This window comes from Sminthopsis crassicaudata, chromosome 5 (genome assembly GCF_048593235.1).
Source record: "Sminthopsis crassicaudata isolate SCR6 chromosome 5, ASM4859323v1, whole genome shotgun sequence".
Lineage (NCBI taxonomy): Eukaryota > Metazoa > Chordata > Mammalia > Dasyuromorphia > Dasyuridae > Sminthopsis > Sminthopsis crassicaudata.
The window spans coordinates 83,800,955-83,813,850 of NC_133621.1; the positions used below are offsets into that span (position 1 = coordinate 83,800,955).

The following is a 12,896-nucleotide window of genomic DNA, read 5'->3' on the forward strand; positions in this document are numbered from 1 at the left end:
TGATGTTCAATGATTTCAGAATCATTATGCCCATTGATGGATACTTTAAGAATACAATACACAGTATGAATATTGTGGAATATTATTGTTCTGTAAGAAATGACCAACAGGATGATTTCAGAAAGGCCTGGAGAGACTTACATGAACTGATGCTGAGTGAAATGAGCAGGACCAAGAGATCATTATATATTTCAACAACAACACTATATGATGATCAATTCTGATGGACAATAAGATGGACCAAATCAGTTCTAATACAGCAGAAATGAACTGAACCAGCTACGCCCAGCGAAAGAACTCTGGGAGATGACTATGAACCTCTGCATAGAATTCCCAACTCTATTTTTGTCCGTCTGCTTTTTTGATTTCCTTCACAGGCTAATTGTACACTATTTCAAAGTCAGATTCTTTTTGTAGAGCAAAATAACTGTTTGGACATGTATACATATATTGTATTTAATTTATACTTTAACATATGTAATATGTATTGGTCAACCTGCCATCTGGGGGAGAAGGTGGGGGGGAAGGAGGGGAAAAATTGGAACAAAAGGTTTGGCAATTGTCAATGCTATAAAATTACCTATGCATGTATCTTGTAAATAAAAAGCTATAATAAAAAAAATTAAAAAAAAGAATACAATACACAAAAGACTAAAATGCTTATAGATATTAACGGGCTTAGTATCAAAATTTTACATGATTTGAGGTATTCAAATACATTAAATTAGTCTTATTAAGAATGAGATAAAGTATTATTTTTGTTACATGAACCAAAAACTCATAAGTAATGGAACTCAGACTAGTTTTATTAATATAAAAATTACTTTGATAAGTGACTCAATCCAAAAGGACACTTCACTTAAACAGAAGGAGGAAGTATATGTAGTGAAGTGTATTGGATTTTGTGTTATGTGAACACTCACAAAGCAGTAGAAAGTAGGTTGCTGATTTTTCTTCTCTAATAATATCAATTTCTCAAAGAAAGCAAAGAAAACAAAGAAGCATAGAAGCTAGAAAGGCTTCATTCTGAACTTTACTAGTTAGAGTCCAGTGGAGACTGATGAAATTATAGAAATTATTGTGGTTTATAATAACAAGTATCTGTTGAGGGATATGAAGTAGTATTTTGAGCATCCTTACTTTGACAATTTGGAGAGTTACAAACAAATTGTAGGTGAGAGAAAACTTACTTTTATGTGGTGATTTTACTACTTTTTATCTTTCTCATGAGGAGCATAGAACAGTGGAAAAGCCCCTATAAATGAAAAGATTAAGCATCTACTATGTGTACCAGGTACTGTGCTTAAAAAAGAACTAGGGATACAAAGAAAGGAGAAGCCAATCTGCTCTCCAGGAATTCAGAGCAAATGGACTTGATAGTTATGTACAAACAAGATGTATATAGGTTAAATGAGAAATAGCAGAAAGCCTGGACTCTAATTTTGGGCTTGCATTATTAGCTGTGTGACTCTCTGAGCAAGTTGCTTAACTTCCCTGATCTTCAATTTTCTCATTTGAAAAATGTAGATAATAGTTTAGGATACAAAAATAATCTACTAGCCTATACCTACCTAAGCACTCTCGAAATATGGGTTCTTATTATATGTTTAGAATTTAAATTGGAAATTTTAAAGAGCATCAAATTGTCATATGAATGAAACCAGGATGGTAATAGCTCACATTAACACATTATCTTAAGGTAATACTTAGAAAAACAAGTTTTTGAGATACCTTTTGTTTTTAATATTGTAGTCATCTCCAGACATACCTTTCTTATTATAATAAGGAGAAAGTAAAACAAATAGCTGACAGGTTTGTTAGTATGTGTGAAATTTTTGTACTTATAATTCACTACTTCTCTACTAAAATGTCCTTTGGGAAATTATTATAATCATTCTTGATCATTATAATTCTTTTTAGTGTTCTCATTTATATTATTATTATTATGTATATTAGACTGTTTCTGCTTACTTTATATCTTCATCATATGTTTTCTTATTTATTTCTCAGTTTCTCATATTCATCATTTTGATAATATCCCATAATACCAGTGTTCCATAGTTTGTTCAAACATTTGATTTGTCAGACAATTCCCTACTTTGGTTCTAATTTTTTTTTTTACACAAAAACTGTTGCTATGTTTCAAAAATAACAATTTCAATTATTTACCTTATCTTCTACTTAAATATTTTAATCATTTGAAGTTGTTTTAAAAACTCTTATTGTAGACTTTATTTTGGAGATCTATGTACTAGCCTGGTGATCTGTTAAATTTTTTTTTTCAGATATGCTTTCTTCTGTTTGCTGTTCTCTACATTGTTTCATACTTCATCATCACAAGATACAAGAGGAAATCAGGCAAGTGGAAGTGCTTTTAACTTAAATTTTTCATTCTTGTGCCTAATCATTATGAACATAGCACACTAAATATATTGTTATAATACTTAGGCATTCTGGTATATTAAATAGATTTATAATTGACATTTTTAATATCATTAAAGATAGCCTTAAGGCATTTAGTCAATTGTTATAATGAAAACAAACTGATAGAGTTTCAACTCTGTAGATTTCTGCTATATCTATGGTATACTGAGTATCAAATAAATAACAACCATCTATAACTTAATTGGAAATGAGCTTTCTGAGATTGGCTATGAACTGGGTTCAACAATTCTTCTTTTTGCATATCCAAATTCCAAGTATCCTTTGAGGCTTAGGTGATATTCTATTATTTTTGTGAAATATCTTTCCTGACTACTATTGTTGCTGCTGCTTCTACTACTACTTCGATGATGACTACAATAACTACTACTATTACTACTTGGAGTTGTTTTTTTTTTTTTTTTTCCATTTTGCTAAATCTGTTTTTTAAGGAGTTTTCTCTAGATGATTTCTGTGTTTCCTTTTTCAAACTCTCCTGCAAAGTTCTCATTTCCTTTGGCCCATTTTTCTTCTCTTAAGACCCTTTTTGAATTTTTTAAGGGACTCTTATGAGATGGAGACCAACTAATATCACCCTTTGAGGCTTCATCTGGAGATGTTTTGTCCTTGTTTTCAGGGTTTGAGGTCTGTTCTTCCCTATCTCCACAAAATCTATCTGTGGTCAGGGCTCTTTTAGTTTTTTTGTTCATTTTTAAAGGTCTGTTTTTAGGCAAAGAGTAAAATGTCTTAAATTTCCCCTAGAGGCCACAGCTTCATGCTGCTCTGGGGCCACTGCTGTTGACTCTACTGGTTTCCTTCCTTCCTGGGCTAGGTAGGTAGGGCCACGTCCTGTGTTATGTTGGGGTTCAGAGACTCACTATTTGCCTTCTGTAGTTGCATTGGAAGTCTCACAGCTAGTCTACTGATCCAGTGGCTTCTGAACCAGGACAGAGTAGCCAACACTGCTGTATTTTGGCTAAGAGCCTCTCAGAAGATTCCCCAGATGTGCCAATTCTACTTCCCTGGGTCCCTGTGCTATACCTGTGCTGGGCTGCCTCCTCTCCACTCTGCCCCCTCATGCCTGATTGAAACAGAACTTTCCTGAAGTTCATCCAAAATATTTTCTGCTGGAAATTTGTTACATTCCAAACATTTGTGGATTCTGTCACTCCAAAACCAGTTCAAAGGCTTGATCTGATGTTGAGCTGAGGGAAACTAGGAAGAACTCAGACAAAGACCTGTCTGTTCTCTGCCATCTTGGCTCCATCCCTATTACTACTTGTAAGAATATAATTTCTTTTCTCTGAAGCCCCAAAGCACTAATAGTGGTTTCCAAACTTTTAAAATATAAAGAGTTCTCTTTAATATTGAATATTTTGTGGAACTTACTTGATAGTAGTTGTAATAATAATGAATGCTGATTGAGAAAGTAAATAATGACATGAAGCAACTATGAATCCAGCAATACTTTTAAAGGAATTTGTATTTTCTTAGCTATAATAACATCTGTATACTTTTGAAAAATAGTAACCTATATATATTCTATCCAAAGAAGTTTTTTTGCTTATTTGTGAATTTGCCAATGCAATTTCCAGGCCTTTGTAGTAATTCTGCTATCCAAAATAAGGGAACTACTTTTTTATATCACAAAATTTATTGTTTTTTAATATTCTTTATTACATAATTATGAATATTTTTTCTTTTTCCTACACATGTATCATCATTGTAACAGACATATAAAGCCTTTGAAGCTGGGGATCATATTTTCTTACTTTTAATGTAACAATACATTTATAATAGCAAATAATTAATTTGTGACAGTATACAAAATAGTATACTTTTAGTATTTCATTTGTGCATCACAAGAACATTAATATTGGGATAAGGGATGATTAATATTGGGATAATTGGGATAAGGAACTGGATGGGGATAAGGATCATCTAGATCAGTGGTCCTCAAACTTTTTAAATAGGGGGGTCAGTTCACTGTCCCTCAGACTGTTGGAGGGCCGGACTATAGTAAAAACAAACCCTCACACTCTCTCTCCACCCCTCAGCTCATTTGCCATAACCCGGCGGGCCACATAAATGTCCTCAGCGGGCCTCATCTGGCTCGTAGGCTGTAGTTTGAGAACCCCTGATCTAGATAATGAATTCCCTATATCAAAGCTGATCTACATCTTTATAACTTATGGCCTTAGAGGGTTCTTGGGGCCTTTAGAAGCTAAGTGATTTATTCTAGGATCATCAAGCCAGTATGTGTCATGAGTAGGACTGGAACCCCAATCTTTCTTGTTTGGATCTCTCTTAATACCATGCTGCAGAGGTACAACCAGTACTATCCCCATTTTATAGATGGAAAAAAACTGACATTCATCAGTTAAGTAATTTGTACTTGGTCACCTGCTTAGTAAATATCTCAGCTAAGGTTTGAACCCAGGTCTTTCTGATTTCATTGTTAGAATCTTTTCCATTATAGATTTATAATGATCTTGGACCTGTGAATGCCCTATAGATATTTATTAATTAGGTACATATCCTTGATTTATGTTGATCTTGATGTGGATGATTTTTTTTCCGTTGAAATTTGCATTGTCTTGCCATTGAAAGAACCCTGATCTTGGAGTCAGGACACTTGGATTCAAATCTAGGCTCTGACATTTACTTGCTATATAAGTTTAGCTACTCACACAACATATCTGAATCTCAATTTCCTCATCAGTAAAATTTGGACAATGATATTTTCCCTTCCTACTCAACATGGTTGTTGGAAGGAAAGTGTTTTGTAAGCCTTAAAACTCTATTATTTTCCTATTGTGGTACTGTTGTGGTTCTATAATTGTCTCCTGTATTGAGCCAATTGTAAAGCTTTATAGACTTTTCAGTTTAATTAAAACTTTGAAAGACCTGCAGATCAAAGTTGATTAGCTGGTGATAGGTTTAAAATGCTGCAGCTTGGCTGTTTGAGGCACAGATTGATTTTTGTGAAGAAGCTCCTTTGATGACCCTAATTTCCATTTCATCATTGGAGTAAAAAAAACATTAAAAAGGACTCTTATGCAAAATAATAACTTTCATTTTTCTTGTGTGTAAAGCTCTCACAAAAGGCTTTCCTGTTAATTGTTAACATAAATACATTCTCCTTTCCTGTTAATTGTTAACATAAATACATTCTCCTTTTTCTCATTGAATTTTGGTTTTCCCCATATAGCTCTCCATCCTGTCCATGCTTTTCAGTACTGACTATACCTGTACTCAGACCCCTGCAATGCACTAACGAGTCCTGCAGGGCTTCACACTGCTTCTGACTCTATCACCATTATTTGAGAAACACTGCTCTTTTGAAGCTTCCAGCCTCATGTCACGGTGACGGTTATCTACCTGCTCCTAGCTCATCCTTTTTCAAGGAGTTCCGTACTCGGCTAATTTGCTTTCTTCTCCTCCCCAACTCCTGCAGTTCTGGTGGACTTTGCATTAATTTTGTTTACCAGTTTTTCTTTCCTTCAATACTTTATCAAGTCATTCATCGTTCCTTCTTTAACTTCATTTTCTTCCTTTCCCTATCTTGACTATGTAGTTTGCCAATTTAACACTGCTTGTTCCTTGTTGATCTCTAGCCTAGCATTACCATTCTCTTCCTCACAGGCTTCTGAATAGAGCTGGAGTATCATGCTGATGGGGAACACTATAAATTCATGTTATCTGACTTAGGTTGGAATTTAATGCAACCAGGTAGTCCTTTTATTCTTTCCTAATTGATTAACCATAACACTCCCCACACAATCTTTTCCAAATTTTCTCTCTTTAGATTTTCCATATCACTCTTGCCCTCTCTTAGCTAAGGAGCTCAATTTTTCCTTTTCTAAGAAAATTGAGATCACTTTCTTTTCCCTTCTTTTAAAAAATTCTTGATATTATTCCATAGTTACTGCTCTTCCCCCAATTTCTGATAATGAGGTGACCCTTCCCTTTATCGAAATCCTTCTTTTTATGTGTGCCCTTGATACCATCAACTCCAATAGTTTGTCTCTTCAATTACCTGTCTCTTGCTCTAATTATTAACTTTTCTCAGTGTGTGTAGACATCTTCCTTCTACAGTGGATAGAACCCTAAGCATGAAGCGACCTAATTTCAAATCCAGCCTTAGACTCTTACCAGTTGTATTACTCTGGGCAAATCACTTAAGCTCTGTTTTCCTCAGTTTCCTCAACTGTAAATTAGAGATGATCATAGCATTTATTTTATAGGGTTGTGATAATTAAATGAGATAACATTTGTAAAGTGCTTAGTAAAATGCCTGGCATATAAGTAGCTGCTTAATAAGTGCTTATTCCTTCCCCTTAATCTGTCTTTTACCTCTACCAGAGCCTTGTTGCCCACAGTAGATACCATTCTTCAGTTTTACTAGACCGCACATAATATACTATTCTGTCTGATGTAAACATACTGAATTTAGGTCTATGCTCAAAAGCAGTGGATATTTGAAAATCAGTATTTGTGTAATAATTCTTTATGTTCACATTTTCTTATTGTAGTGTATTATAATTGTAGCTATTATGAGAAATAAAAGAAAGCTAAAATATTTTAAAAATATTTTTGCAGATGAACAGGAAGATGAAGATGCCATAGTCAACAGAATTTCGTATGTATATTCAGATTTCCTGATTTTCTTGGATATATTGTAAGTGAGAAATGAGCCAAACTTACTTAAGCCAGTAATCTGGCTGTCTTCTCTATGATTGTGTTCTTCCTATCTTTCTGTTTTTATTTTGGTTACCTTCAGATTTACTCACTAAAAAGGAATTTCTAAAAGGCCAATACTGAGATTTCATTTTCTTTAGAGAAAATAAAAAGATTATTTATATGGATATAACTACTCTCATTTAAATGTTAACTTAAGTATCAAGTTAAATAGACAAACCCAGGTAATATACAGGAATATTAGGAATATGATTGGAAAAGTGGAAGGGGGGGTAGAGTTCTAATTGCCAAACAGAAGATTTTGTATTTGTTCTTGGAGATGATAGGAGTCTCAGGATAGTCTGGGTTGGACAATGATCTTCAAAGGCTACAGAGAGAAGATGGTTAGAATCCCATGGCTTCCAATTTTACAGGACAAATTGGCCAAGGAAAGATGGGAGGGTTCTCAAGAATGAAATTCTGAAGCTACAAATAAGCAATTCTAATGAAAAAGAGAGTTATCTAAAGAGATTACTGTGGATACATCGAGCAAGTACTTCCTAACTTGGATTGGATTTAAAAGGAGACAGTTCAGAAAATGAAGTAAGAGTAGATGACAGTAAGTAAATAAGCATTTATTAAGAGCTTACTATATGCTAGGCACTATGCTGTGCATTGGAGATACAAACAAAATGAAACAATTTCTACTCGTGAGTCTTGTAAGACTTGTGTCACTAGTGCTAAAGCAAAGAATGAGATGAAGCTATAAGGAAAGCTAGGGAAAAGGACTTTTTAAAGCTACTTTGGGCAAAAGAGAAGGACCAAAGGAGAGAAAAAGAATCACTGTTTCAGGTATATAGTACAGTCACATTGAAAACTGGATAGGAGGAGATCCTTCAGCTCTTAATTTACTCTCTTTTCTCTAAGGAAAATGAGTTTTGGATGGGAAAGGACAGAACCCAAGTGGATAATAGACAGTTTTATTCAAGAAAAGTGTATAGTAAGAGAATACCTAGCTGTTTGATTTTGAATTAACTTACTTGACCTATCTCATCTATGTTCTGGGATACTGAAAGAATTAGTAATTGTCAAGTCACTATTGTTTGTATTTGAAACATCATGAAAAATGAGAAAGATACCACAGGACTAATGATGAATGGCAGATGTCCCTGTTTTTAGAAAAGAAGTTTTTTTTTATTTTTTATGCTTTTTTAAAAAAAAAGCTTTTTATTTTCAAAATACATGTAAATATAGTTTTCAACATTCAATCTTGCAAAACTTTGTGTTCTAAATTTTTCTCCCTTTTCTGCCCCTGGCCTCCCTTCCTTAGACAGCAAGTAATCCTATATATATTAAACATGTGCAATTCTTCTATATTTCCATATTTATCATGCTGCACAAGAAAAATCAGATCAGAAAGGAAAAAGAGAAAAAAAGCAAGCAAACAATAACAATAAAAAAAGTTGAAGATACTGTTACTTTTGTGATTGTGATTTTTTTTTTTTGTGTGTGACACAATTGTGATTAAGTGACTTGTCCAGGGTCACACAGATAATTAAGTGTCCAAGTCAGGATTTGAACTCAGGACTTCCTGACTCCAGGAGGGAATCCCTTGTACCAGCTAGCTGCTCCTGGTTAACCTTGTCTTCTCAGGACATTCATGCTTCCAGTATTGCCTGAAAGAGTTCAGGGTTTCTAGCAAGGCAAGTATCTTCCCTCTCTGGAAATTCTTACCTTTCAAGTTACAGTCCTCCAGACTTAAAGTATTGCCTTGGATTCTTCACTCCACTCTTCTCCCAACCCATGACAAAGGAAAGAATTTATGGTTGTAGAAGAAATACAGATGCTAAAGTACAAAATGCTGTCATATACTTCCCCAATCAAACTTAACAGTTTTGTCAGTTACCTCTTATGTTTAATTCTGAGAATCTTTTTATTGAGGTCTTACTGTGATGTCTCATTTAGAATATGGTATTAAAAGAGATGCTTAGTGAAATCTAGAAGAGCAAGTAATGATGATAAAGAACCAATATGGTTTCATCAAGAATAGTTTACACTTAATTTTTTAAAGATAGTTATTACTTGACTGCTAAGTCTAGATTAGATTTTTACCTACATTTAGCAAAAACATTTGATGAAATCTCCTATAGGTACCATTTGTAGAGAATAAATAAACGGAGAGAGATGAGCTTAGTTGGATGAGCTTGGAACTACTTGAACAAACAGTTTGAGAATGGTCATTAAGAGTAGGTATTAGCTTGGAAAGAGGTGGCATACACATACACACACACATATATAAAATGAGATGATAGAAGTGATAAACTTCCTATATTCTTCATGATAAGCCAATATTTGGAGTATTGTATTGAATACTGGGTGGCAGTTTGATTGATCAGATATTGATAAAACCAGAAAATGTTTAGAAGGAGGCAGCCAAGACGGGAAAACACCTTGAATGAACCATTTGAAGATCAGTTGTAGAAATTCAGTTTAGCTTGGGGAATAAAATACTTGAGGGTGTCTTTGAGTATTTGAAAAACTAGTATGTACAAGATGGATTATACTTGTTCTCTTTAGTCTCAGAGGCCAGAAACTGGACCTGTTGTGTAGAGGGAGTGGCAAATTTAGGATTTATAGAAAGAAAAATTTTCTCACAATTAGTTGCTTTTTAAAATTGGGCACAGAGGATTCGCTGTCATTGAAGGCTCTTTAAAAGAAGGCTGAATATCAGGTATTTATAGTGGAAGTTATGATTCAGGTGCAAGTTGATGAGATGTGGATTCAGGAACACCTAAGTTCCAGTTCTACTTCTGACATACTGGTTTGACTGTGGACAAATTACTTAACCTCTCATAGCCTCAGGTAACTCTCAAGACTTGCTTCAGAGAGGTTGCTAACCTGCACTGATGGAAGTATTTTGCAAACTGGGATCTCCCCACAGTGATGAAATTACAGATCTGGATACCTTCTTTCATTCTCCTCCTTGATGTATATGTGATAATTATAGATATAATAAATATCCTATAATAGAAAGTTAAAATAGCTGGTTGAGGTAAATATAAAATGTCCCTTTATTATATGGGGGAAAATAGTAACTAGAAGAGTCATTATTCCCTTAAGATTTCTCACAGATGTCATTGATAGAACTAGGACTCCCTTGATTCTCTAAACTGAAGCTATATTCTTGGCATCAATGTGGAAACATTTTAGCTTTCCATTTTTAACCTTAATGATTGTACAATTGAGCTTCCAGGAGGTGGCGCCAATTATATATCTTAAATTTAATCTTAGTTTGCAAGTACTTTAGTGGTTTATATGGGAATAAACTATTTTTGAACAATTTTTCTCAATAATGAACATTTCAAAATTTAGCATTTCATAATTCATCAAAAGCCCCTTTTTCTGGTTCCTTTATCTGTCTGTATTATTTTGAACAATTCCTTTAGCCTTTCAGGTTTTATTTTACCATTTGGAAGATGAGGATAATGTTCACATGATTGTGAAAGGAACTTTGTAAAGGAAAGGAAAGGAATTTGTAAACCTTAACATATATAATAGTGGCCAGTCATCTGGAAAGTGAGTAGGCTGGACTATATGATCTCCTAGGTTTCTTCTAACTTTATGATTTTATGACACTCTTCTTTTGCTCCTAAGATACATAGGATATTTTACTTAAAAAATGAAGATTAATAATTTGATTTTCCTTCTTGAAGAATTTTAAATTTTCTAAATATTAAGAAGATACTGTTGGATGTGAAATAACCAAGATAAGAAATTGGTGTTTTAGAAACTAATCATTATTATGTTGGAAGGGATTTTACAATATTGTTCTTTTGAACACTGAATTCTGGGTGTTATTTCATGTAGCAATGCTGAAGACAAAGGTAGAAAATATATTCTGAAATATCTAGTTTAGGAAAATATAAAAATCATTCCTAATTTCTTTATCACTTTAGGGTTTATAAAAGTACTTTTCTCACATCTCTGTAGAATAATTTGTACACAGATTATTTCCCCAGTTTTGCAAATGAGAAAGAGCTAAGGTTCAAAGGAGTGAGGGAATCCACCTAGTAAATATTAGGGCTTGGGAGTGAAACCAGGACTTGACTTTAAGTCAAGTTATGTATCCACAACACTCTGCTGCCTCCACTAATGCTTCTTTTCACAGCATTGTTGCTCAGAAGTTCTGGTTTTTTGGATGATATTTATATATTTTTAAAATGTAGATCATCCTGTCAAGATAAATGATGTTTTTCTCTATGTACCAAAATTGACCTGCTTAGGAGTAATAGTAACCAAAGACTTTTCTTTTTAGAGAAACATTTAAATTTAGTTACCCCATATACCTTGTTTTTTTATTTGGTTTAGTTTCTGGGGTACAAGTATATTAGACTAGTACCTAGGTGGTCACTGACTTAAAATTCTACTTTGAATTTACTTTGTGAACCAACCAATTGTGTTAAATCCTGACTAGCTTATTACTAAAGGCCTTTCTCTGGTGTAGTAAGGCTGCTTTTACTGCTGGGAAATAAGCAGAGATTTATTACTTATAATCACAAGAAACTGGAATAAATGTAGTCTAGATGTATTGATAGTCTGTAATTGCTTTGAAAACTGAGGGACTTGGGTTCACTTTTAGGATAAGTTAATGGCTTGATTGGCCACTTTTATTTTTTGTCCTTTTGTCCCAATGTGTTTTGTTTCTGTTTATAAACTCCAGTCCCCACTTTGGTATATTCCTCCAGACTTTTCTTCCTTCTCAAATCAATATTCCTAGAATGACCATTGCTAATAGATATAGTTCTCAAATCACAGTGTAGGCTGGACTCTCAGAGGACTTATGTAGTCCTGGGTCAGCCACTTTTCTCCGTGAATTTGAGCCACTTACTCCTCATCTCTGGCTTTCAATTTCATCTGTGAAATAAGGGGATTAGATTAGGTGATGCCTGATGATTCTTGGCTTACCATCATTTTATGATTTATTGTTATTGTTAATGACATGTTAACAGTATTATGTTAATTGATCAATGAAAACTAAAATAAAAACTTTTTAAAAAGCTTATATTTCCTACTGGTTCTAGTGACATTTCCATTTCATAAGTCATTAGCATATGTGAGTTGGAAGAAGTCTTGTAGATCATCTAGTCCAGAAGCGGCAAACTCTGAGCCAGTGGGCAGAAGCAGTCAGGAGTGTAGAAAGAGTCCAGATTAAAGTATAATGAATAAATATTTAACAAAATCAACAAAAATACAATAGAATATATTGTTATGATTCAATCACTTTTCAGTCTCTCTCTTTATGACCCCATTTTGTGTTTTCTTGACAAAGATATTGGAATAGTTTACTATTTCTTTCTTTAGTTTGATTTTACAGATGAGGGAACTGGGGCAAACAAGGTTAAGTGACTTTCTCAGGTCACAGAGCTAGTAAGTATCTGAAGTCAAATTTGAACTTGGGATGATGTCTTCCTGACTCCAGGCCTAGAACCATATCCACTACACTGCCACTTATCTGTCCCATAGTAAAACATAAGTAATAATAATTTGGGGTTTTATGGGTTTTTATGGGCCCATAGGGAATATGTTTGTTTGAGTTTGACAGCAGTGAATTCTAGTCCATCTCCTTAGCTTTACTGAGGAGTCTAAGAAACAGTTGTCATTTGCCTTCAGTTCTGTGATGGGTCAGAGCCAATACTAGAATGTCTTGTATTTTTTCTTCAATGGCACATACCTTTTCAGGAAAGATGATTGAAATACTTCTCATATGTTTACATTTTTAATTTTCATACAACATG

At 33.9% G+C, this 12,896-nt stretch overlaps 1 protein-coding gene across 2 annotated transcripts in view; it reads left to right on the forward strand.

Moving 5' to 3' along the window:
* LMBR1 (limb development membrane protein 1) overlaps nucleotides 1-12,896 on the forward strand; it is a 170,655-nt gene that overhangs the window by 26,143 nt on the left and 131,616 nt on the right. For both annotated transcript variants that reach the window (XM_074267320.1, XM_074267321.1), the window contains exons 2-3: nucleotides 2,286-2,358; nucleotides 7,024-7,063. In XM_074267320.1, coding sequence (XP_074123421.1) covers nucleotides 2,286-2,358; nucleotides 7,024-7,063 — 113 coding nt within the window. The remainder of the gene's footprint in view (nucleotides 1-2,285; nucleotides 2,359-7,023; nucleotides 7,064-12,896) is intronic.